This window comes from Centruroides sculpturatus, unplaced genomic scaffold (genome assembly GCF_000671375.1).
Source record: "Centruroides sculpturatus isolate CEXI.00-Female unplaced genomic scaffold, Cexi_2.0 scaffold853, whole genome shotgun sequence".
In the NCBI taxonomy this organism is placed as follows: domain Eukaryota; kingdom Metazoa; phylum Arthropoda; class Arachnida; order Scorpiones; family Buthidae; genus Centruroides; species Centruroides sculpturatus.
This window is the reverse complement of record NW_019385032.1, coordinates 170,637-198,324: the sequence shown is the minus strand read 5'-3', so window position 1 is coordinate 198,324 and position 27,688 is coordinate 170,637. Positions and strand designations below refer to the sequence as shown.

Here is a 27,688-nt window from a genome sequence, read left to right as displayed (position 1 = left end):
TATATTTTCATAATTAAGATAAATATCTTTATTAAAATTTTCTTAAGTGATACATATTAATATAAATTAAACAATATTTTCTTCGTCATCACTAAAAGCACTATTAACGGAAAGCGTTTTCTTTTTGGCAAGTTATCCTTATCCTCTGAGTATTTTTCTGCATTATCTTCAGATCCATGCTTTACCTTTTGCAAAAAGTATGTAATTTTAGATTGCTCGCTTCTAGTTAAAAGATCTTTATAAATTTCCTTATATGGTGCTAAGCACTTATGAAGAATAAAGCAAGTATGGAATAAGGGAAAAACATCTGGCAACCTCAGAAGCAGAAGCGTAGAGATCTGGCAACATTGAAACAAGTTTTGAGAAGGACCATGTGTATCAACAGAAGGCGAGAAAAGAAAATTTACATGCTTAAGTATTGATAGTTCACGAAAATAATAATTTTCATGAACTATTATTACTTAAGCATGTAAAAATTTATTACATTTGATGTTGTATGAGGGTTTACCCAATTCTTAAACTGTATCAGAGTGAATCCATGCTATAACAGTACCGTGTTATACGGGGATGGTACCAATTCTCGAACCGTGTTAGAGTGAATCCGTGCTATAGAAGTGCCATGTTATACGGGGGTTACCTGTACCTTGAAAGAAGTTTAACATGAGAATTGGCTTTATATTTCATATCTACTTTCACACTACATTTGAGTTTATATTACTTAATTTTCTAGAGATTTTACACTTTAATTTTTGGATTTATAAGAGAGAAATGTTAGAAATAAATAAATGAAAGATTTAATTTCTGTAGAAAAGCTATTGGATAAATTAGCCATACAAATAAAATATTTTATATTTAATTTTTTAATCTTTCTTAACAAAATTTCACTCTCTTTTACATTCACAGTCAGAATCAGGATCAAAAATTAATCTAAACAGCTAATCATATCAACAAAATGGGCACATTGCACCTTGGGGCAGAAGCACCCATTTTGATTTTAAAGGATTTTTTGGACATTCATATAAGTATTTTCATATTAATGAAACTTTTTATTATAGAGAACTTCCATTCAGAGGAAATGATTCATGAAGTTGACAGAATATTTGCTTTGATTGAAAATCTAAAGGAAGCAATTATGAACTTAAAATGTCACATCTATCAATCCCATTGTAATCTTGAAGACTAACCATTCTGAAAGTTTGGGAATTGTATGTCTAAAATATCTTGACTTATAGATAAAATGGAAACTTCTGTAAGAAAAACAATTTAATTAAATGCTTTTTCATTTTTACCATATTCTTCTAAAAGTCTTCTTGATAAATCAAGTAACTCTAAACAATCACACATTGAGATTGATACATGTTACAAGTTTGACTCCACATTCAAGGATGGTTTCACTACAATTAAATTACAAAAAGTTAAGATAAAATTTTGTTAAAAAGTCAAAGAAATTAAAAGGATTGAAGATTTATATGCAATTATTATTCACCTTGTATTAGGGAAACAAAACTATCTTACATCAGTTTGGCAATGATAAGAGAGTAAAAGTGTAAAGAAAAAATTTTATAACAATGATAATAAGTTTAGTTGACAATAGTTGACAAGTTTAGTTGTCTGTCTAGGCCAGGGGTGGCCAACAGTTTTTGCCCCTGGGCCGAATTGGAAAGAAAACTTTTTTCACGGGATGAACCAGAGGCTGTCTAAGAAGATTTTGAGGTGGGTGCAAGATCTCATTGTGGTGTCACCCCACAGAGACTAAATACCAACAGACTGCCGAAAATCTATCGGGCTAGTTACCTATAAGTTAACTACTTAACCGATGGTTAAGTAGTTAACTTATATACGCTGGAAGAGGAGATCGGACCGGAGGTCCGGATAGCGTAACTGGCAACGCATCTGCACGGTAAGCAGGAGTTGTGGGTTCGAGTCCCGCTCCGGGCCGATTTTTTCTCCCAGCGGTTCCAAATTATTTAAATTAATTAAATTTATTTATAATTATTAATATTAATAAGAGATGGCGCCTAACGCTTACCTCTAGTGCCAAATTGATTACGTAATTTATTTAATAATTAGCATAAAACTAGCCCGATAGATTTTCGGCAGTCTGTTGGTATGTAGCTTTATTATATATTGGGTTTGGTGATATTTATATACAGAGACTAAATTGCACATAGAGATTACAGATACATTTTTCACATTATCATGCTTTATCAACATTCTACGCTGTACTTACAACAAGATTTGTAATGGAGGGTTAACTCTAATCAGACAGCTAGTTGTTGACCTTTTTTTTTTTTAGGCGTTAAATTTTTCACTGATCTATTCTGACTTGAGTAGCTAATATTAAAAGATTAATCGTGGGCCACATAAATCCATTACACAGGCCACATCCGGCCCACGGGCCGTATGTTGGCCATGCCTGGTCTAGGCAGAAGAAATCTAATTGCTTTCTGATAGTTAGCATTTGGTGTTTATCAGAAACCTCACATGATCTATCTAAAGTAATGAATTTAGGTATTTTTCCTGATTTTCATTTTGGTAATGATGCTTAATTGGAGACATGTTTTGTACACACAAATCTTATTCACATACTGTGTTAAGAAACCATTTTTAGTTTGTTTTTTGTAAAGGCTGGCTACCTTAATTTTTTATTTTGTTTCCTTAGTTTAGACTTGATTTCTGTGGATTCAAATGGACAAACAGTTGTGAATGGAAAACACATTAATGTATTTGATGACTGATTAAAGCCATCAGGCTCCTGATATCTGTAGAAAAAATAGGGAAAATAAAATAGATTTTTTGGCATAAGGGCCTAGATAGACCATAGTAGGGTTTCTCAAATGGGATCCCAGTTGTCTTTTTTAACCTGGAAAATCACGCAAATTTCTTAAAAATTCACTTTTTTCTTATTTTGTGTTAAGGTTGAGGAAATTTTGCAAATAGAAAGTATAATTAACTCAAACTGTCAGAATACATTGATATTTATTAATTTTAAACCTACTTATTAGTTTTTTAAATTTTTGCTTGTTATGGCACGTCACAAATGGTCAATAATCAATGCATAGCTTATTTGTGGCAGGACTCTGAAAATTCTTCACTTGTCAGAACCTGTAATATCTGGAATAATTGTGCTTATGCTGTCTTAATTTTTAACCATGCCCAGTAGTTTCAATAACTGCATAAAGCCAGGTTGTGAAAATTGGGCAAGGGTACAAACGAGCATGAAGTAAGCAGTATAAAGTTTTTCTTCATAAACTTGATTATTAAAGCCAATCACACTGCCGAATTATCGGGCTATAAGCTTGAAGTTTCTATTAAAGCAGCCAAGGTAGACAAATCAAAAATACTAGAGAGCAAAAGAAGTACTACAATCTTGAAAATGAACTAGAAATCTTCCAGGCTACAGGTGAAAAAATAAGTAACATCTGTCTTCTCTTACATGCATTAAACATAATTCCACTCACATCAATTGAATCAGAAAGGGCATTCTCGGTAGCAGGACTTTTCATTACTAAAATAAGAATCAGATTGAGTGATTGGAGTATTGACCATCTTTGCTTTTTAAAATATAAAAATTTACAATAATATTTTATATTATGTTTTATTTAAAAAATGAAAACTACCTTTTAAGTTAGAAGTTTAATCTAAGTTCATATTTTTAAATTTTCAACTCAATCCAAAGCATTTTTTTGTTGTTGTGCTGTTTCCAGTGAACCTTAATAAATTTTTTCTATTTATGAAAATTTCTACGTTATTCAAAGATAATTTTTAATATATATCTTACACAGCATTATTAATATGATTTTGGAGGTTGCAGAATGTATTAAATTACTTTAAAAAATGAAAAATAATTATATTATTTCATTTCAAGATATTTTGTATATCTTAAAAATAATTAATTCTATCCTGGGAAACAGTTCACTTTTTTCCCTAGTTGAAATCACCACCTATTATCTAAATTAATAAAATTAGATCATTGTATATAATGATTTTTTGAATTTCATGAAAACATGACTTTTTATCAATTGAAAGGGGGAGATATACAAGTATGATTCCAATCCTCGAATCTACCCAATTTGATTTAAATCTCTGCCCAGTATCTATTGTAGTAAAAATAAAGTTTTTGGTTACATAATGTTGTAGTAACTCACCAATTTGCTTCTTAATTAGCAATAAAAGGCCTCCGGATGGTCGACCAAATTTTCTAATTGTGCCTTGTTAAATAAAAAGTATCTTGAACAAGAATACATAGTACTATCTTCCTCTTTCATTTTGGTTGTCCATGTCTCTGTAAAATTGATGATTGAATGGAATTTGATATATTTTTTTTATGGAATCTCTGTAAAGTTTTTCTTGAAGTCCTTGGATATTCCAAAATCCTATAAATATTTTGGTACTATCATTACTGTATGTTATCTTTAATAAAGTCAGAAATATAGACAACCAGGTTAACAACAGTAATTTAAAGGAGATTCCTCTCTTAAAAAGATAATATAGAATGTGACATTAATCCTAACATTTCATTTATCTACTTTTTCTTTCAATCCATTATTTATTAATTCTAATGTGTTAGTTAGTTCCTTCCTAAAAACCTGCTTAATTGTACCACTTTATTACATAAAAGTCAACAAAATATATACATATGATGCTAACTTAGATAATCATCTCTTGTTATAATCCTATTTCCACTGGATTTTTCTTGTTTAATTATTGCTTGTAGTTTTTTTCTCCCAAGTCTTGATCTCTTACATAAGTCTGCAGTAAATTATTATTTTTTTCGTCTCCTTGTTATCAGAGTTAACTTTCATTTTCCAGAATTCTTTAAATTTCTGGTGTATAATTTTTAAAGAGTCTAGTGAAATGTTCACAATTGGTTTAATTTTGTTTTTGATTAGTCTAGTTAGGAATTATAAATAGTTCTATTGAAAGTTTAAGTCCTCTTTTATAAACTGATTAACTTCTCTTAGATAGCCCAAGAAATTGAATGGAAAATTTATGATTGTGATATTTTTATTATATCTCTCATTTACCAGTTTATCTACTTCAAATTCCAATATACCTTTAATTTGGCTGTGATTCTTGGATATTTCCTCCATTTCTTCTATTTTTTGGAACAATTTTGTTAATTCTCTTTGGAAGTATTTGTTTTTCTTTTTCAATGAATTTACTTCTGTCTTAATTGCCTTTAACTCTATATTAAGTTGTAAAAAATTCTCCTGTATTAATTCATATATCGTATTTGGGCTTTTCCTGCATCTCTGGTTCTATGTCTCTTAATGTTTCGAAATATACATGTATTTTCATAGTTCTCGTCGCCTCAAGACTACTTTTACAATAATCTCCTTCCATTAGGAAAAAATCTTCGTTCATTAAAACACACAAAAAAAAAATCAACATCCAGTTGATTATTTTTTTCCATTTCCAACCTTACTTGGTCTGCCTCGTCCCCTTATTTGCATATCCACTTGGTTCATTTGTTGCAGAGAACAAGGTAAAGGTTCTGGGTTTGATTCAATCCCAGCGCAAATCAGTAAACATATTATTAAATCCAGGGATAATCTATTTGTAAATATCCACTTAGCCAAATCAATCATTTTTTGGCTATTTACAGTTTTCCAATTCATTAATACACAGTAATCAAGCTTCATGAAAAGTTCACCAGTACCTCCAGCAACCAGCTCACACCCCCCCTAATTAATCAACTAATCTAATTGCAATGCAGAAAATCAAATAAATAACCACAGTACCTTTATCTAATCCAGCAGCTTTATTTCTCTATAAAACAAACAGGTACTGTAATTATTTATTTACTTGTGAAGTCCAGTTTTGTGAAGATTTGCATTTAAAAAATGAAAAGAAAAAAGACATAATCATAGTTTGGAATTTAAATTTATATTTTGTATGTATATAAAATATTTTAGAATAAAACTGTTATTTTCAATTATTATTATTTCAGCTTGGATTCTTTTGTGTATGATAAGAGTTGTTTATTATTATTATTATTATTATTAAGCACTTTGCAATTATTTAACTTATAAAGTTATATATAAATCTGGTTAATAACTGCCTGATGACAAAAATACAAAATTACATATGAGTAATTAATTTATTTTGAAGCATTAAGTTTTATAGCAGATAATTTCAAACAAAAGTGTTTTTGAAATATATCTTACTTGTTCAAATTCCAAATCAGCTTCCATCTTCTTTTGTTGTTGAATCTTTTCTGCTTCCATAAGAGATTGTTGTTCATCATATTTTCCTTCATCTTCAATACTCCAACCAGAAATGGATTTATGAGGTTTCATTGTTAGTTCACGTTTAATTTTATCTGCAATTTGCTGAAAAAAGTTAATTATAATTAAATTATTTCTAATTCAATATGTAATAAAATTTTTTGATTATTTTATTCCTTTAGTAAACTTTGCATTTACATTTAATTTGTGAAAAGAAATGTTAACCCTTTGCCCTCGAAAGTACCAATCAATCGGTACCCCTCATTGTTAAGCAAAACTTCAAGGGTACCGATTCGTCATTACCCTAGTAAAAGTCAATTTTTGTAAAATTTATCGACAACAGATACAAAAAAACTCAGGCCCACGAATTCCATTAACGCATGACAAGGCCACATCCCACATCTGGACCAATGATAGACTGGCTGATATCATTTAAGGTAGGCCGGCTACTTGCCCAATTTGTTCAACCCGCGATTTGACTATACTGTGCATATGCAAATTAGACCCTATCAGCCGATTGCAGAAACAATGTTTAAAGGCCGATGGTGGTTTACAGATCGGATAGACTGCCTGTTCAGAAAAATTTCATTGCAGAGACGGCGTTTCTCCCCTGCCACAATGTAGACAGCGATTAGAAACAAGTTATTTGACCTACTTTCTAGACTCACTCAACAGCAGGTTTAGAGGGCTTTTCAATTCAAGTGGTAGCTTTGTTCATGGAAAAGTTTAGATAAAAACAGATATCGTTCCTTTGATAAATGTTGTAAATGGTACGAATCTACAAAATTAGTCATTAATTAATTGCTTGGAGCAAAAAAAACAAAATTAAATACTTTAAATTTGTTTTAAATGTTCCAATTTTGATATTCAAATGGTGAAGACTTAAACTTCGATTAATTTAAATCAGATGCATTTATTTACAATTCGAGTATCGTGTCGGTTATAAAACGTTAATGCATTTCGGAGTCATTGTACTGTTAAACAAATGAGACAACTTTAATAATTACAGAAAACTGTTTATAGATATAAAAAATGTAATATTAATAACAAAATATTTAAAATTATTCATTTTGACAGTAATAAGATGTCAAAATAATTCCTTAAAAATCTACTCCGAAGACGAATTTCAAATTCAGTATAAATTTTCTAAATATGGATTTGTTCATATTTTAAACCCGTATTGGCGATGAAATTAAATATCGAAACAGAAAAGGATTGTCATTAATTGCCAAACAATGGCTGGCGACCATTCCTGATGTCACAAACAAATAACCCGATTGGCCGAATGACTCCTAAAACAGGGGAGTAATAGCGAAGTAAGTAAGAGCCAATGTTTTGCTGAAGTTCGTTTAGAGAATGGTCAGAAATAGACTATCGTCGTCTTTGCAACGCATTTTAAACCACGGTTCAGCCAGCCAACGTCTTTAGGCCGTTCTGTTGATAAACGTAGTTTAACGTAAANGATATTATGTAATGCATGTTAAGGTGCATGCGCGCCAGTGTTTTGCGCGTTTATAAAATAATTAATAGCCATTCTTATCGAAATTTAAAACGCATGCGTGCCAATTTTAAATATTTTTAAATGTTTTAATTCTAAAATTTAATTCTTATTTATAATTAAAAAACGGCTAATATCGTTAATGTTCAAATTCAAATGTATGATTCGAATTCTCTATTCGTTTGATTTGCCTGAGGACGACGTGCATATTTACGTCGAAAGCGCTCGCAAGAATAAAATATATTAATTGTGTTTAACACCTTAGTGTCTGAAGTTTTTGAAGAAGCTTTAATTAAAATAAAAGTTGGCGTGACATCCAACCTCAATACGTTTTTACTACTCCTAACAAGTCAATATTTGTATAAATTATATATATGAAGCAGTCACAAATCGCATACTTATAATTGTTAAAACATTGTGTCTGTACACCCTTTACTGTACACACTCGCCCACACACGCAAACTTGTCATGTTTGTTTTTATACTGTTTCACTGAACGTATTTTGTCTTGTCACTGTACAGGTATAAGACAAAATAACAGGAACACCCCTTTCGAAACATGTACTTCGATCATCCAATACAGCCCCACCACGTGTCGCAACAGTCTGCCATCCAGTGGCAGTGAAAGAAAAGGTATCAGTTGAGCATTTGGCAGTGTGACAGTTGCATGAGAAAATTCTTTTCCCAGCAAAGCGCCATTATGTCCAACCTGTCCGACATGCAAAGAGGCATGATTATTGGAGTTCACCTCGCTGGAGCATCCATGTCTAGAACAGCCAACCTTATGGGTGTTTCAAGGTCCACTGTGTCAAGGGTTATGACAGTCTACACAAAACTGGGAAAGGTATCTTCTGCGAAGCAGAACAGTGGGCGAAAGTCGAAGTTGACCAACCGGGATAGATGGGTGTTGAAGAGGATAGTTGCCCAAAAACATAAGACTACACTGCAGCAGATAACCTCTGAGATGAACACCCATCTCTAGAATCTCCAGAACCCCGTATCCACCAAAACTATTCAACGAGAGCTGCATGCTGCAAGCATTCATGGCTGAGTAGCCATTCCAAAGCCGTTAGTGTCGCCACAGAATGCTATGAAACTATGACAGTGGTTCCAAGACCACCAAAACTGGACACAACAGCAATGGGAACAGGTCGTCTGGTCTGATGAATCATCATTTACAATATTTCAGACCACCGAATGTACGTTTGTCTGGCGAATACCAGCAGAGGCATTTCGTGTTGACTGTCTGGTTCCTATTGTGAAGCATGAAAGGGGATCTGTGATGCTGTGGGGAGCAATATCGTGGCGTGGCTTGGGCTACTCATAGTCCTGAGAGAGAAGGTCAGAGGCGAGCATTATCGTAGTATTCTCACATCATTTACACCCTATGCTTCATACTCTGTTTCCTGGAGAATGTTCTCTATTCCAAGATGGCAACACCCCTGTACACACGGCTCGCTGTGTTCAAACACGGTTGGATGAGAATAATGATGAAGTGGAACATCTCACCTGGTGTCCTCAGTCCCCTGATCTCAACATCATTGAGCCTGTGTGGGGTTTTTTAGAGAACAAAGTCCATGCTTGGTTTCCTCCTCCATGCACACTACCTGAACCGCTCTGCAGGAGGAATGGCTGCAAATTCCCTTAAACTTTCTGCATGACCTTTATTTCTCAATCCCAGGTCTGACACAAACTGTAATTCAGGCCAATGGTGGCCTAACTCCCTACTAATAAATATTTTGCATTCTTTCACAGGTGTTCCTATTATTTTGTCCTATACCTGTATTTTTACTTGTTCAACAATTATGATGCAAAGGCTCGATGATCCGACACTTCCCTTCAATCTTTCCCTCCCTACTTACTATCACTTCCTCTTCTAATTTCAATTTCATCACTTCTAATTTCTTAGAGGTAAAGTCTGTGCACATACAGACAACCTCTCTACTCTTTTAATGTAATGTAATGTAATGTAGCACTTGATGGCAGCATCTTGTCTATCGTCTGTTTTACATATTTTTCTCCAAGTGGTATTTTGTTGACTTAAAAAATTTTAATTAATGCTTTTTTTTCTTAATTTATGTTTTTCTGATAATTTTTTATTTCATTTTTAGCATATTCATGCAATAATATTACTATAATAAGTTTATTTAGCTATAATAAGTCAACATGTTATAAATATTCAAGTTGTGATCTTCAGTTCTGACATTTTATATATTTTTTATTTGAATCTAAAATATCAGCAAATGTTACATATATTACTACTGGTAATCATATGTTTATTATAAAAATTTATATTCTTGTTCGATATGAAGTGAATAAAGTATATTGGTTCATTATATTAGTTGATAGCATAATAAAGTTTTGATTTCAAACAAATGTTTGATATAATGAGCGATAATTTCACAACGAATAAACGTACACGCATAAGTGTTATATAGAGATGTACAGAACAATATTCTACGTCTTTCTGGCTCATTGCGAGCAAAAAACTAGGTAACTAAACAATGTTAATTTTGACAAAAATTTACAAATTATCAAGTTTAAATGTAGGGTCTGATATATATATATTTTTTCTTATTAATTTTTCTAATAAAATGTATTGAAAAATATCATATTTAAAACTAAAGATATTAATAAATGTACATAATTTTTTTCATATGAATATAATAATTTTATTTTTGGTGAATTTTTAATATAATATTGCCTGACTGACCTATATTACTTTTGGACAGTTTACAAAATTAACGTAAACAAGATGGTGGTGGTAAAGGGTTAATAAAGTGACATCAAATAAGCTAAAAATTCTTGTATTATTTGAATTATGAATTTTAACTTAAAATTTCTTTTACTGTCTGATATCAGTAGTTAACAATAGTTAAAATAAAAATTGGCAATAAAAAAATTAATAAAACAAACATACTAGCAGTTTAGAGGTTTTTAATTTTTAATGATAATATTGAGGCAACATTTAAGCATACAATACATAATTTCCACAGAATAAATGTTTGTAATTTGTTTCAACTATTTTGTAACTTAAGAAATGCTTAATTGTAATGATTATTTAAAAAAACTGTAGTAACAATTATACTTAAACAATTCCATAAATAAATCTGGTCTTACATTATTGTACACTGGGATCCATTAATTGATATAATTCCAAAATTTAATAGTTTCATTGGTACTAGTTACAATAGGTATTGGTTGCATCTCTAGTATATAAGCTAAGATCATTAACTAATTTTACTCTTCATTGGCATCATCATGAGCCGCAAATGCATGATGATTTTAGCACAAAGGATGTAATTTTGAATTCTTTCTTTGAGTCAAAAGTGTATTGTTATGCAAGTATTACTACTTTGTTCTATGAATTGAACAAATAACAATTACTCAATAAATTAATTGTATATTTAAGAGAGAATTTATGGGATAACAAATTTTACCTCTTATTCTACATATTCTCTCTTAACTATTCAATTAATTTCAATTCAATTTTGGATAGTAAGGCATCAAACTTAGAATATTCAATAGTAAATAAAAATATCTTGTATATATAGAATTAATACTTTCCTTCCAGAAATATTTTAAAAAACTAATACAAAGATATTTTAATAGAATAAAATATACAAACTTACCCCTTGCAAAGAACTATACCTCTTCACTATTTCCTGAAATTCATTTTTTAGCCTTTCTAACTGTAGACGTTGTTGCTAAAAAAAATAGTTGCACATTAATCTCTCTTAATAATACATATGTATGTAACTAAAATAAAATATGTAATAATTGAAAAATTAATACTTTAAATATAAACATGTTACATTTGATAAAAATAGAGAATATATAAAAATGTTAGTTTAGTGCCTAGCTTAAAAACCAAATATGACAATTGTGTAATATATATGAAATAGGATTGACTCCAGATATTAAGAAAACTAGCTGAGTACTTGCCCAGAAAAAAATACTGCATATAAGAAATATATATATATTGCATATTAGAATCAATTTATTTTATAAACTTATACTTCAATTTTTTTTCAATATATCCTTTACATCATTTTGCAATGGAAGACATTCAAATACAGTAATAGCCTTATGCTGTAAATCTAATTCACATTAAACAGAACTCCATACATGATTTGCCTCCAACAGGCATGTGAAATACAGTACAATGGTGGTTGATTTTCAAGGACATCAACTTTGTAAGGGTACGAATAATAACATCGCAAAGCCCGAGTAGAATATAATAAATCACCAAACAATTGCCTAAATATCGGACTATAATATAGCTAATTAAATGATTGGCATAAAGTAATTTCGGACTATAATATAGCTAATTAAATGATTGGCATAAAGTAATGATCGCCAAATGATCGCCTGATATTTAGGCGATCATTTGGTGATTTATTGTAAGGGTACTGCATAGCAATGGATGGGCACAGTTGTGCACCCAGAGGGGGCCAAGGTGCCCTGGCATACTCCAAAGAAAAAGAGAAAAAAACACTAGAAATTCTTTTCTTAATTAAAATTCATTTTTTGTATTTATATTCTGTAGTATCTTTTATTTCTATACTACTTATGAATTAGCAGCCACATAAGGTAGGAATTTTATTGAATTCCACATTAGGAGCCAAGAAACATTTTTAAAGATTAAATCCTGAGTGCACCACTGCATGGGCAACATGCAAACTTGTTGCTAAGTCTGATAATGTATTGCTGATTTTGTGAAATTTCAAGCCAGCAGATTTGAAAATAATTTTTTCAATCTGGTGATTTTTCTTTATTTTTATAAGTTTATTCAAGATGTGTTCAAACAGAGTCAGAATCAGGTATAGGCAATCTAGAAAATTACAACTGCATAAAACCCAGATCTGAAAGGTGTTCATAAATTGATCTGTGAACTTTATTCATTTTGTTCACTTATTTCTTTAAGTTTGAATTTAAATGGTTATTCTCCAAACCAAAAGATCTTTCAGGCTTTCATTTGGTCCATACTCTACAGGTAGTGATAATATCTATAGAGATTAAGCATCTGATCAAATCAGTTGGAAATTATCAGTATTGGATCATATCGGCAAATTCAGTATTGTATCATTATATTATATCTTCTGTTTAAATTGTATTTATTTACTTTTGGATTGTTACTTATTAAATATAAATTTGCTAATATAAAAGCACTGATAATTGAAACAGTAAGAAAAAAAATATATTCCATTTCTGCTAATAACTAGAAAGTGTTTTTGTTTCAGAATAAATATTTAAGTGATTAGCAGACATAAAATAAGTTTTTCTTAATGTGACTATTAGTGCCTTTACCTTACAACAAATATTATAAAATTCAAAAGTTAAAATTTCGATNCGCTACGGAGAGATTTCTATCGTCTGGACAGTATTATATAAATTATATATAAATTAGGTACTGTACATATAATTATATATTAATTATATATAAATTAGGTACTGTATATATAATTATATATTAACTTATTGTAACTTTGTTATAATTAAATATATAATTTCCGCCGTCTAGCGTGGCGCCACGCTACGGAGATTTTTACGCTAACTATCGTCTGTCAGTATGTAAATTAGGTACCGTAAGTCTAATACAGTACTGTAATTTTATACATTTCTTGTGAAAGAAACATTTCTTATTCAACGGCGATTAAAATTATTTATATTAATGATGTCTCCAAAGTTCAACAAAGTTTTCGCAGAAAAATAACTTATCAGGAATCGCGGCCGTGGTTTGGTGCGTTGCTCCATGACGAAAACAAGCTTGAGCAATGGCAACGTCGAACGGTGCACACTCGGTAAGTAATCCTACAATTTTTTGTTTATAGCGTAGTTTATACGGATTATTCCCAAAAAAAATATATGTATTTTGAAAATGTTGAGTCGAATTAGTCTAGAATCGATTAATTTTATGGAAGAAGACCTTTCAAACAGCCGTAGTCTGTAAACTGCATACGTGCCGGGCTGTGATTGGCTCATGTATTTAAGGACTCGTAGAACATGAATTTCATAAAAAGTGGAACGTATCTACCATGTTATAGGGGGGTTGACTGCATTTTACTAACAGCTCTTGGTTTAATTTCCGGATAAAAATCCATTACATTGCATTTTCAAAAGCAAATAATTGAACATTAAATAGAAATAATATTTTGTTTCTATATTATNGTACATAATTTTTTTCATATGAATATAATAATTTTATTTTTGGTGAATTTTTAATATAATATTGCCTGACTGACCTATATTACTTTTGGACAGTTTACAAAATTAACGTAAACAAGATGGTGGTGGTAAAGGGTTAATAAAGTGACATCAAATAAGCTAAAAATTCTTGTATTATTTGAATTATGAATTTTAACTTAAAATTTCTTTTACTGTCTGATATCAGTAGTTAACAATAGTTAAAATAAAAATTGGCAATAAAAAAATTAATAAAACAAACATACTAGCAGTTTAGAGGTTTTTAATTTTTAATGATAATATTGAGGCAACATTTAAGCATACAATACATAATTTCCACAGAATAAATGTTTGTAATTTGTTTCAACTATTTTGTAACTTAAGAAATGCTTAATTGTAATGATTATTTAAAAAAACTGTAGTAACAATTATACTTAAACAATTCCATAAATAAATCTGGTCTTACATTATTGTACACTGGGATCCATTAATTGATATAATTCCAAAATTTAATAGTTTCATTGGTACTAGTTACAATAGGTATTGGTTGCATCTCTAGTATATAAGCTAAGATCATTAACTAATTTTACTCTTCATTGGCATCATCATGAGCCGCAAATGCATGATGATTTTAGCACAAAGGATGTAATTTTGAATTCTTTCTTTGAGTCAAAAGTGTATTGTTATGCAAGTATTACTACTTTGTTCTATGAATTGAACAAATAACAATTACTCAATAAATTAATTGTATATTTAAGAGAGAATTTATGGGATAACAAATTTTACCTCTTATTCTACATATTCTCTCTTAACTATTCAATTAATTTCAATTCAATTTTGGATAGTAAGGCATCAAACTTAGAATATTCAATAGTAAATAAAAATATCTTGTATATATAGAATTAATACTTTCCTTCCAGAAATATTTTAAAAAACTAATACAAAGATATTTTAATAGAATAAAATATACAAACTTACCCCTTGCAAAGAACTATACCTCTTCACTATTTCCTGAAATTCATTTTTTAGCCTTTCTAACTGTAGACGTTGTTGCTAAAAAAAATAGTTGCACATTAATCTCTCTTAATAATACATATGTATGTAACTAAAATAAAATATGTAATAATTGAAAAATTAATACTTTAAATATAAACATGTTACATTTGATAAAAATAGAGAATATATAAAAATGTTAGTTTAGTGCCTAGCTTAAAAACCAAATATGACAATTGTGTAATATATATGAAATAGGATTGACTCCAGATATTAAGAAAACTAGCTGAGTACTTGCCCAGAAAAAAATACTGCATATAAGAAATATATATATATTGCATATTAGAATCAATTTATTTTATAAACTTATACTTCAATTTTTTTTCAATATATCCTTTACATCATTTTGCAATGGAAGACATTCAAATACAGTAATAGCCTTATGCTGTAAATCTAATTCACATTAAACAGAACTCCATACATGATTTGCCTCCAACAGGCATGTGAAATACAGTACAATGGTGGTTGATTTTCAAGGACATCAACTTTGTAAGGGTACGAATAATAACATCGCAAAGCCCGAGTAGAATATAATAAATCACCAAACAATTGCCTAAATATCGGACTATAATATAGCTAATTAAATGATTGGCATAAAGTAATTTCGGACTATAATATAGCTAATTAAATGATTGGCATAAAGTAATGATCGCCAAATGATCGCCTGATATTTAGGCGATCATTTGGTGATTTATTGTAAGGGTACTGCATAGCAATGGATGGGCACAGTTGTGCACCCAGAGGGGGCCAAGGTGCCCTGGCATACTCCAAAGAAAAAGAGAAAAAAACACTAGAAATTCTTTTCTTAATTAAAATTCATTTTTTGTATTTATATTCTGTAGTATCTTTTATTTCTATACTACTTATGAATTAGCAGCCACATAAGGTAGGAATTTTATTGAATTCCACATTAGGAGCCAAGAAACATTTTTAAAGATTAAATCCTGAGTGCACCACTGCATGGGCAACATGCAAACTTGTTGCTAAGTCTGATAATGTATTGCTGATTTTGTGAAATTTCAAGCCAGCAGATTTGAAAATAATTTTTTCAATCTGGTGATTTTTCTTTATTTTTATAAGTTTATTCAAGATGTGTTCAAACAGAGTCAGAATCAGGTATAGGCAATCTAGAAAATTACAACTGCATAAAACCCAGATCTGAAAGGTGTTCATAAATTGATCTGTGAACTTTATTCATTTTGTTCACTTATTTCTTTAAGTTTGAATTTAAATGGTTATTCTCCAAACCAAAAGATCTTTCAGGCTTTCATTTGGTCCATACTCTACAGGTAGTGATAATATCTATAGAGATTAAGCATCTGATCAAATCAGTTGGAAATTATCAGTATTGGATCATATCGGCAAATTCAGTATTGTATCATTATATTATATCTTCTGTTTAAATTGTATTTATTTACTTTTGGATTGTTACTTATTAAATATAAATTTGCTAATATAAAAGCACTGATAATTGAAACAGTAAGAAAAAAAATATATTCCATTTCTGCTAATAACTAGAAAGTGTTTTTGTTTCAGAATAAATATTTAAGTGTAATTGCTACACAAACTTTCAGTAATTAACTTAATTACTATGTATTTTTTCAAAAATAATTTTAAAAAAGAAAAACATTTTAATTCTTGAATCAATCTCCTGAAACTATTAGTTGACACAACCTAAAATAAAATCACTACAAGTTGGCATTAATTGATGTTGTTGGTTAAATGTAGATAATTGATATTTAATCCTATCTTCAGTTACAATTATTTTTGGCATTGAAAGTACGTTTATTATTTGTGAATAAGTAATAATTCTAATATTGGATTCGTTTTGTTTAAAAACAGTCTTTTTGTCATTGCAGCAATTCACTGCCATAACTTTGAGATTGACTTTTGTATCTTCTAAATAAATAAATACATATTTGTATAAATACATATTTGTATTTATAAACAAATTCCAAATACATATTTATATATGTATCTGGAAATGTCAACCATTAGTGCACGGTCAAGCTTTAGTGCCTTTACCTTAATGTGAATTTGGTAAATTTGGTAATGTAATGTAAATTATATATCAATTGGCTCTCAATTGATATATAATTTTTATCTGTGAAAACCGTTTGGATATCTTCGGACAAGATGGAATGCATTATAATCAATGGGATTTGCTTATTTGTTTAATGATTTTTAACTTTGTGACAGTTTTCAGGAATAATGAATTAAAGTTGTTAAGCAAGGAATAGCTGTATAAAGATTACAAATATAGTATACTTGTTGCTAGATTCCAATTATATAGTAGAAACACATCACGTTTGTTTTTTATATAGTAGAAACATATCACATTTGTAAAAACAAACGAAAATGTTTGTTTTTACAAAATTATTTATTTTTGTATTTCTACACACCGGTTAGAGGCACAAGTAAGTAGGTTTTTGTTTATTATACACCCCGGTGTGCACGAAGAAGTTATAAGAAACACATCATTTTTTAAAAAAGATATTTAAAAAGTACAAACCTACAATAAGTTTAAACTATAACTTTTCTTTGTTGGTTATGATTATTAAAAATTTTTATATAGAGAGCTTTAAATGTGAAATGTTATTATTTCTGAGTATACATATAGTGGTAAAAAATCTTGTGACATAATAATTCATTGCTACTGATTATTGTGCACACGTGTAGCATAGAGGTCCAAGCCTAAGCAAGGTGTCTATATGGATATTACACACAGGTCCAGTAATCGGTCATCCATATCCAGATCAAGCAGTAAAAATGGGAAGTGTGATGGCTGCAAACTTTCTTCTCCAACACATCTCAAAGCATGTTAGGAGTGTGAAGGAGCTGTCTTGCACCGGGAATCATTCCTGCATGATGAAAACTTGATGTATGCTGTCATTGTCATCCTGGAAGAATCCCAAGCAGCCAAGGTTCCCAGGTTTTCCTAGCAATGGACTTCTTTCCAGAATGTTAATTCCAACTTAACTTCAACTTTGTATTACTTGTATTACTAATTATTTCTAACTGCTTTGTTTGACTGCTTCTTAACATCTGATGACCTGCTTCTTAACAACTGATGACCTGTCTCAAGTAATTTATGCTCATCTTCAGGAAAATGCAATCTTTAGTCTGTAAAAAATAATTCTAGTAAACCTCATTTTAATTTCTTCCACTAACCCCTATATTCACCAACATGAGTTAAACAGAGAGTTGACGAACTCCAGTTTAGATGTAACTCGAAGTCAGATTTACGAGTTACTCTTCTTTCATATTCAGACAAAAATATAACTCTATAGTTTCGCTACTCTAGAGCTAATGTTTTAAAACAATCCTGCGTTCAAGATTAAACAAGTCTTCTTTCATAGGCAGAGTCTTGATTGGTTGAAAGCAAACCACATGTAGAAAATGACGGAAAGTGAAATGAAAAATAGTGCATGCCGTAATTTTACTAATTTTGAGAAGGAAATTCTACTTGAATTAGTCAAAAAGTATAAATCTATAATTGAAAACATAATTTTTCGATGATGTAGAAACTAAATTGTGACAAATTCGTTCTAGTATTTTCTTATGCTCTCTTTTGGCAAACGATATCAGCATAGAAAGTCATAACCATCCAATTGTTCAAGGTCATTTCTTCTTGGAGAAATAATCTGCCGATTTCTTCGTTCCATTTCTTTGATTCCTTCGTTCGATCTATATAATCTAGATATTTCAGATTTTCTAGCATCTCGGCTTCATCCTCGTCAAATGTTGCCATTTTTCCTTGAAATAGATCACTTTGCGCAGGCATCAAACCCAGAGTTATCATCTAGTCACTGATTTTCTAGAGTTAGAGTTACAGTTATTGTGTTTGGCTCGAGATTCAGAGTTGGTGAATACCAATTTGTGAGATTTTGAACACCCCCCTTAATTAAGTGAAATTTTATGTCAAATCCATAATTTTTGGAAATAATATTCCTAATTTTTAATGACAAATTTTTAAGTTAAAAATGAAGGAAACTGGTAAAACACACTTCCTTTTCAACGAAAGTTCTACATCCTTTTTGTTTTCCCTTATCTTAACAAATTTTGAGTCACACAGTGTACAGTTACACCTTTGTAAAACCCCACTCTTCCTAAACACGTGGGAGGAATACAATATTCCCATTGGATGAAATCATCAAAAAAGGGGATTCTTTAGTATTATTCGACGCGTATGCCATGAAATTCCACAAGAGAAGGACGTATTCCATATTGTCTCCCCATGTCCAATGCCCATAACCAACTCCCGAAGTTCATACAAAGTTTGTTTCTAAGTTTCTAAGTTGAAGAAAATGTTTAATGAGGTGCCGCCTAAAAATTAAAAAGAGACAAGAACGAAAACCTGATAAGAACTAGAGAAATAACAAACATTCACATCAATCCAAATAGAAAGAATACAGAAGAATAGAAAATAATTTGTGAGGTAGTATGATTTTTGAATGGAAATGTGATCTCTCTCTCGATAATCATAATTATATATTGAAGGTCGAATTTGTATATTTTGTTTGGTTTTATTAAATATTCAATATTTTTATGTTTAAGAAATGTCTCATTATGTCTGAATCAAAAGATCTCATCCTCTTTGTATTGATTCATAAACGCGTGTTAATCCACATGTAAGAAAATTGATTAACTGGTGTCAAAAATCCTGACGTGATCTAGATCTTACCATCTAGATCTTTAACTATTTATTTAAAGCCCTCCAAAAGAATAAGTGAGCCAATCTAACAATTGTGTGCCAGTAAGTGACATAGGACAAATTCTATACCTTTGGCTTCTCACAAATTTACCAATAACTCGAGAGTTAACCCTAACTCTAACTCGCATTGGTGAATACGGGAGTAAAAGTCCTAAATCCTCAAGACTTCTACTGTTCTAAAAGATGAAGCAGAGAAACTTTTGAAATTGACAATTATTGCCCTCTACCTTTTTCTTCCTAATAACCACTTTCATGATGTAGGAAACAATTCCAAGTCCCTACTATAACTCATGTCTTTTCTTAAACTTTCTTTGTAAATTCATGTCCTTTCTGCTTGATCCAATCACCTTCTAAGCTCCTCTATGATGAAATTATTATTATTATTTCAGCAACTCAAATAGTGCTGGTTTTTCCCAAACTTATCACAATGACTTTTATATGTTATAACTCTCTTTTTTTTTTATTCTTTTTAGTACCTTTAACAAAATGCATTTTGAACTCATATCATCCCTCTTCAGTTGTTATACAGTTGTTACATATTAAAATCTGGTGTACAAATCAAATTACTAAATACGTGTTTGGCTTTCAAATCTTCAAATACATTATTAATATTAACAAGACATAAGATAAGCATACATTTAAAGTATAAATGAAGACAATAACCCTCTATAATCTTTGCTCTCTCTCATTCTATCTTATATCTGTCTCATATACCACTTGACTTAAAACTATGGTAACCTGAGCCTTCTCAATATCCTTTCTACATTTCCTGATCTTAGTCACAAATGATGATCTTGTGGCCCTAAATATACTTTTGTTATGTTACCTACTCCTTTAATTAATCAGTACTCTACACATGTTAGCCTTATCTATCTCCATTTCCTTCTCTTTCTCAACTGTCAAACATACTATTATTCTTCTTAAACAATTTTTTTTCTGGTAAGTCCCTCTAACATCTTATAAGCATTATATACATGGCTTAAATGGAAATATATATATATGTATTATGTATATATTATGCTCCATTAAAGTATTAGAATAATAAATAATAATAATTTTTAGTAAAAGAAAACCATGTATATTTTTATACTATTCAATTAATAAATTTATATATTACCCTGCTTTCTCTTTGAGGAAGGTTACTTGAAGTTATAATAGAAGTTAATGTCCTTAATGATTTGGTAGTATTAGCAATAATATCATTACATGTTTGCTGAGTATTGTGTCTAAAAGAAAAACAAAAATTAATTCTCTCTTAAGATATATAGACGTAAATTAACTAAAATTTAGTAATTTTAATCAAATGCAATGTACAGGATGATCATAATTAAAGTATCTCTATTCACTGTTGTCTAGAGCAGTGCTACTCAAACTGCAGTCCTCAAACAGTTTATTGCTGGGACACAACGAGATTTCACTTAAAATTTCATAATTTTATGTATTTTCTTTGTTTTAAACTAGTTTCAACAACAAACATATTTAAATAATAAAAGTATATAAAATACTTTTGATGATGTCTATTACATATAGACGAAAACATTCGTAAAAAGAATTTTTCTACTAGATTATGAACTGGATATGGTTTATTTGGTGAGTCGAATATAATTAAAATTAAATAACCAGTTTTTGAAATACAGTATATAAAATACTTTTAATAGTTAAAACCAGGGCTGCAGAGTCAGTAAAAAAAAACAAGACTCTGACTCATGATAATTTTAGTAGGCCGACTCTGACTCCAACAAAATTAAATATCATGTCATTTTATGGGGGAGCAGAAACACTCATAGGGGGTACCCTACTCTGAACTCTGAAAGAAGCCTGGGCATTTACCAAATACTTTTATAGTTAGTATTTTAATATTTAACTTACATTAATATTTATTTGTATAAAAAAATTAATTTTTAACAAATATTTAATAAGAGGAGAAAGGGGGTGATAAAATTCTACATCTATATATATTTGACAGCGTTTGAACTTTAATTTCACCTTTCCAGAAGAGTTAGTCCAACTAAAAAGTGTGCGATGTAGCTAGCTACTTCAGCCCCTTGTTCAGAAAAGAAAAAATAGTCTGATCAATTAGTCTGGCTCATTCAGAAAAATAGAGCACTTATTTAGAGCAGGGATAATAAAGGAATAATTCAAAAATATTCAAATTCAATTGGTTCAAAATAATTTAACTACTAAACACAAATACAGTGGTACCTCGGTTTACGTCTGCTTTAGAATACGTCCAATTCGGAATACGTCCTGTTTGGACGAAACAAATTTTGCTCGGTATACGACTTTTGTTCGGTATACGACATAATTCAATTATATGCGCCATCAATGAACAACTAGCACTATCGGTGTACTAGACCAGACTAGACGTTCGCGGTGCAACGGTTTATAACTTTGTTAAATTTCTTCTGATTTTAATTCGTAAGTAAAATTTTATTTTTGTTAATCACGAATCCCAAAAAAACAAATGAAAAGCGACAGAAAACTAAAAAAACGACTAGAATTACAATGGAACTGATGAAAGAGATTGTTGAGAAATACGAAGGTGGCACGAATGTTTGAGATTTTAACTGTTGCCAACCGTATTCCGAGAACAACGATATGGACAATCGCGAAAAATAAAGACATTATTAAATCTGCTAACGTTGCGAAAGGGGTTAAATCAATTTCTAAACAGAGATCGAAGACATTAGATCATGTCGAGAAATTGCTTTTGCTTTGGATAACTGAAAAACAGTGCTGGAGACAGCGTATAGGAAGAATTATTTGCGAGAAAGCTAAAAAGATACACGCTGATCTCATGAAAAATCAAGCAGGAACTAGCCAGGAAAGCGAGGTGTTTAAATCCAGCCAATTTTTTTTACGTGAGAACGGATTAATCATTTTTATATTACTTCTTATGGGAAAGGTTGGTTCGGTATACATCCAATTCGGTATAAGTCCAAACATCGGAAACGGATTAAGGTCGTATACCGAGGTTCCACTGTACTACAAAGAATACTACTTGTTTAATAAATTAAATTGATGCATTTTGTATTTAAAATAAATTATAACAAAATACAAAAAAATTTTTAAAAATTAATAAATATATAATTAGTTTTTTTATTTAAATTAAAGAAAATTTAAGTAAATTTAAAATGCGGAAATCTGGCCAGAAATTCCTCCCGACTCCAACTCCACAGCCCTGGTTAAAACACTTAGTGCCTGAGATAAATTGAAATTAGCCCAGCAAATTACTTGAAATAGCCTATAAATCCATTTTTTCAGAAAGATTAAAATGAAATATTGTTACTGTATTTTTCTCACTAATTCATTCTAAAAAATAAAAATAATAATAATAAAAGAGAATTGAGTTAAAATACTATTATTATTTAATTTTACAAAAATATTGATCTGCAAGTGACTAAATGAAAGAAAACTGATCTGTGAACACAGTTTCAGAAGCACTGGTCAGAGGAAGACATAGCTGTGCAAACACAATCAAATTTGTATGTTGATGTTTTAGGTCTTGCTGAAGAGATTTCTGCAAGCAAAAAAATTAATTCCAATACCCACCACTAATACATAGCAAATGGAATTAATTCCATTTGCTATGTATTAGTGCACTGTGAGCAGCAAAAATGTATTATATACATAATAGACATGTGCCATGAGTTATTGCTAGATATAAAACTACTTATGTAATGCAGAATTCCATTCATATTCCATTCAGCTGGAGAGTACAATATATAACTTTACCAGAATGTAACCTTACTGCAATAACTGTCTTATAAAAACAATAGCAATGCCTTGAGTACATTTCAAGGATTCTGATGGGTGGTTTTGAACCAATTTAAGTTGTCTCAATTAATTTTAAAATTAAATTCATCCCCTGAAATTTCTTCTGCATGTCCTGAAACATCAGGGGGCCATATTCTGGTCATTGTCTCTGGTCTCTCATCTCTTGCAAGCTGGTCACTGATTGGCTAATCCAAATGATTAGCCAATCAGCGACTGGCTTGCAAGAGACGAGAGACCAGAGACAATTACCAGAATACAATCCCAGCATTAGTTCCATTTGAACTGCTATATATCACTCCAGACAAAATTGAATAAGAATACTCTATGATCACCCTGTATATAAATTACATGTATTGTATTAAATTTACTCAACTAGCAGTTAAATCCATTAATAAATTCATTAAAATTTTTAAGTATTCTCTTTACTTTTTGTAGAAACTTGCAAATGTATTTATCTACAGACAAAATATTCATAATTTTAAAATATGAATTCTTAAATGTGATATTTAAAATTATAATGCAGTTGTATGTTCAAAGCAAATAAATCATTTTATGTAGATTATTTCATTAATTCAATATAATTTCTTTCCAATTCTGAATTATAAATGCTATGACTGAAGAAATTTACTTTAACGAAACTATCTGATATGATAATAGATAAGTATCCAAGATCAACCATGCATCTGTCATCCCAGAACAGCCTCAACTAAACAACAATAAAATGGTTGATGTGAGCAAAATTTGCAACAAAGTTATGAATAAGGCACAATGATTCAAATAATTTTTAAAAGATTAAGATATTGAAAAATTTGCACCTGCTGGGTCTCAAATTTATTGACTGTAGATCACAAAGTTCAGTATAAAAACATCACATCCACAACCATTTAAGATATTGTAATTTTTTTTTCTAACCTGTTTTAATATTATTGTTCATTATTAATTGTTTCTTGCTATTGATTATTATTACTATTACTACTATCATCATTAATCTTTTATGATATTTATGCAAAATATGCAAATTTTCTTACTACTTTGGTTGGTTTTATATTCAAGGAAAAACTTTGTTTTTAATATTTTAAAGACAAGTTTGCCCAAACAATCAGTCGCCAGGATTGTATCGTCTGAAACACAGAACTAATAAATGGTGGTCCCTGTTTGGGCAAACTTTGTCTTTAAAATATTAAACATAAATTTTTACTAAACTTTATTTCGATGGTCAAATCCCAAACTACTGGTTAGGACTCCACATTCCAACTATAAGAACCCACAATACATCATGCTTCTTCATCCTGTACTTTCACCTTTCTCTCTCACAAAGATCTTTTTTTTTTTACCAAATAGCCTCTCATACACATCCTGTTGAACCATATTTATGTAGTGATTTTAACTTTTTAAAAAATAAATGTAAATCTATTTTGTATAATACATAATGTAATTGTTTTTTTTCTATGTTTATAATTTTTATTATGTTTTTATACTTTGTTAATATTTTATTGGGGATTTTTTTCCTTTTGTTATCAGTAATCCAATTGTCTCCGACATTTCCCAATGTAAATAAATAAATAAAGTTAACATTTTCAATGCAATGTAAAACCATGACACAATGAAAATGCTACTCAATCTCAGACAGACAAAATATAGGATTTTAGAAATATGAATATCCCTTAAATACATCCTGCCAGAATCATTGTTATAAAAAATGTTTCAAAATGAAAAGTTACACAAAATAATGTACCCTGACTTATAGTAATATCAACAATTTCATAAAAATTTTTCATAATGAATGAAAATCAATCCATTCTGCATTTTCCATTAAAGTTATTTACAAGATTTATGTAGCACTTATTGTTTCTTAACTTAATCTTATTGTTTGTTGTTCTTAGATATTATCATTCTAACAAAACTCTTTCTATTCCTTTCCTTTTTACCTTAAAATCCTTTTTCTTCTATTTTGAGACAATTCCTTTGCCAGAAAATCCCTTTTAGCAATATATCTAGTTGAACACTCTACTTACTCATGAACTATTACTGTTTTATTCAAAACAACGAACATGATCTCAAAGCATTTTTAAATACATATTTTAAATACATGTCCAAATTACATCAAATGATAAGGCTGGATGAATTATCTAGTGGACTATACCTTTGCTAATTTCCAGTCTTGTCAACAAGACACCATTTTGCAAGACCAAGACAAGATGAGAAGATTGAGATGTCATCTCCCTAAACCAAGACAATACTAAGATTTCTATTACTTTCAAGATATTTCACATCTAAAACCAACTAAATTAGAGAAACTTGTTAAAAAACAGTTACAAAAGTTAATTATTAAAACAACAAAATTAAATAAACAATGCAATTAACTTCAAATTTAAAATGCCATTATCATTACAATGCATTTACTTTTATGTTACAAACTTACCATCTCCTGAAAAGTTGATTCCAAAAGATTTCCATTCCAGGAGTAAAAAAAAACAATCTTGGGATATTTTATGCTTTTTACTCTTAGCAATATCAAAATGTTTCTGTCTATTCTTCAGATTTGTTTTAATATATAACCCAGTACTTGATCATTTGATTATATTGAGTAAATGCAAGAAGAATAAGCCTCAATTTGTCTGGAAATTTAAAAATTTTACCAAATTCGGGGACTCTCCCAGCAAATTTGAAAGAGTTGACAACCCTACTTACAAGCATGCCTAAAACATCTGTCACTGATTGTCACTGTGTTTTATTTCAGGCCTGGGAGTGCCATTTCCCCTTTGAAAAAGTGAGAAAAGTGAGTTGAAATACAGAATAAGTGAGTAAAAAGTGAGTGCAATACAAGTAGCCCTAGGTTTATGCTGGCTCAATTTATGCTGATTCACAATAACTCCGCTGCGCAATTCACCATTTCGTGGTGTAATTCCCCAATTTTCCNTTTTCTACTAGATTATGAACTGGATATGGTTTATTTGGTGAGTCGAATATAATTAAAATTAAATAACCAGTTTTTGAAATACAGTATATAAAATACTTTTAATAGTTAAAACCAGGGCTGCAGAGTCAGTAAAAAAAAACAAGACTCTGACTCATGATAATTTTAGTAGGCCGACTCTGACTCCAACAAAATTAAATATCATGTCATTTTATGGGGGAGCAGAAACACTCATAGGGGGTACCCTACTCTGAACTCTGAAAGAAGCCTGGGCATTTACCAAATACTTTTATAGTTAGTATTTTAATATTTAACTTACATTANCACCTAGAACAAATAGAAAGTCACTAAATGATGATTAATTTTAGACTATAGCAAGTCTAACTATTGCTTTGGATTGGTAATTAATAGTCAGTTTGGTATTTAGTAAATTTACTCACATTGCTATCTGTCAATCTCTGTTTGAACCAGGGCTATGGAGTTGGTAAAAAAACACTCAACTTTGGTTCCTAATAATTTTAGTAGGCCGACTCCGACTCCGGCAAAATTAAATACCAAGTCATTTTATGGGAAGCAGAGATGCTCATAGGGGGTACCCTACTCTGAATTCTGAAAGGAGCCTGGGACATTTATCCAAATACTTTATTGTTAATATTTAACTTACATTAATATTTATTTGTATAAAAAAATTAATTTTTAACAAATATTTAATAAGAGGAGAAAGGGGGTGATAAAATTCTACATCTATATATATTTGACAGCGTTTGAACTTTAATTTCACCTTTCCAGAAGAGTTAGTCCAACTAAAAAGTGTGCGATGTAGCTAGCTACTTCAGCCCCTTGTTCAGAAAAGAAAAAATAGTCTGATCAATTAGTCTGGCTCATTCAGAAAAATAGAGCACTTATTTAGAGCAGGGATAATAAAGGAATAATTCAAAAATATTCAAATTCAATTGGTTCAAAATAATTTAACTACTAAACACAAATACAGTGGTACCTCGGTTTACGTCTGCTTTAGAATACGTCCAATTCGGAATACGTCCTGTTTGGACGAAACAAATTTTGCTCGGTATACGACTTTTGTTCGGTATACGACATAATTCAATTATATGCGCCATCAATGAACAACTAGCACTATCGGTGTACTAGACCAGACTAGACGTTCGCGGTGCAACGGTTTATAACTTTGTTAAATTTCTTCTGATTTTAATTCGTAAGTAAAATTTTATTATTTTTATTAATCACGAATCGCAAAAAGGCAAATGAAAAGCGACAGAAAACTAAAAAAATGACTAGAATTACAATGGAACTGAT

At 30.3% G+C, this 27,688-nt stretch overlaps 1 protein-coding gene across 2 annotated transcripts in view; it reads right to left on the bottom strand.

The window, feature by feature from the left end:
- LOC111633669 (syntaxin-12-like) overlaps positions 1-27,688 on the bottom strand; it is a 39,814-nt gene that overhangs the window by 10,206 nt on the left and 1,920 nt on the right. The window contains exons 3-5 of one of the 2 annotated variants that reach the window (XM_023378277.1): positions 20,798-20,906; positions 14,892-14,966; positions 6,171-6,335 (exon numbers count right to left, since the gene is read on the bottom strand). In XM_023378277.1, coding sequence (XP_023234045.1) covers positions 6,171-6,302 — 132 coding nt within the window. In that variant the 5' untranslated portion in view covers positions 6,303-6,335; positions 14,892-14,966; positions 20,798-20,906. Of the gene's footprint in view, positions 1-6,170; positions 6,336-11,359; positions 11,430-14,891; positions 14,967-20,797; positions 20,907-27,688 lie in introns of those variants that run through there. The other variant, XM_023378278.1, reaches the window with a different exon arrangement.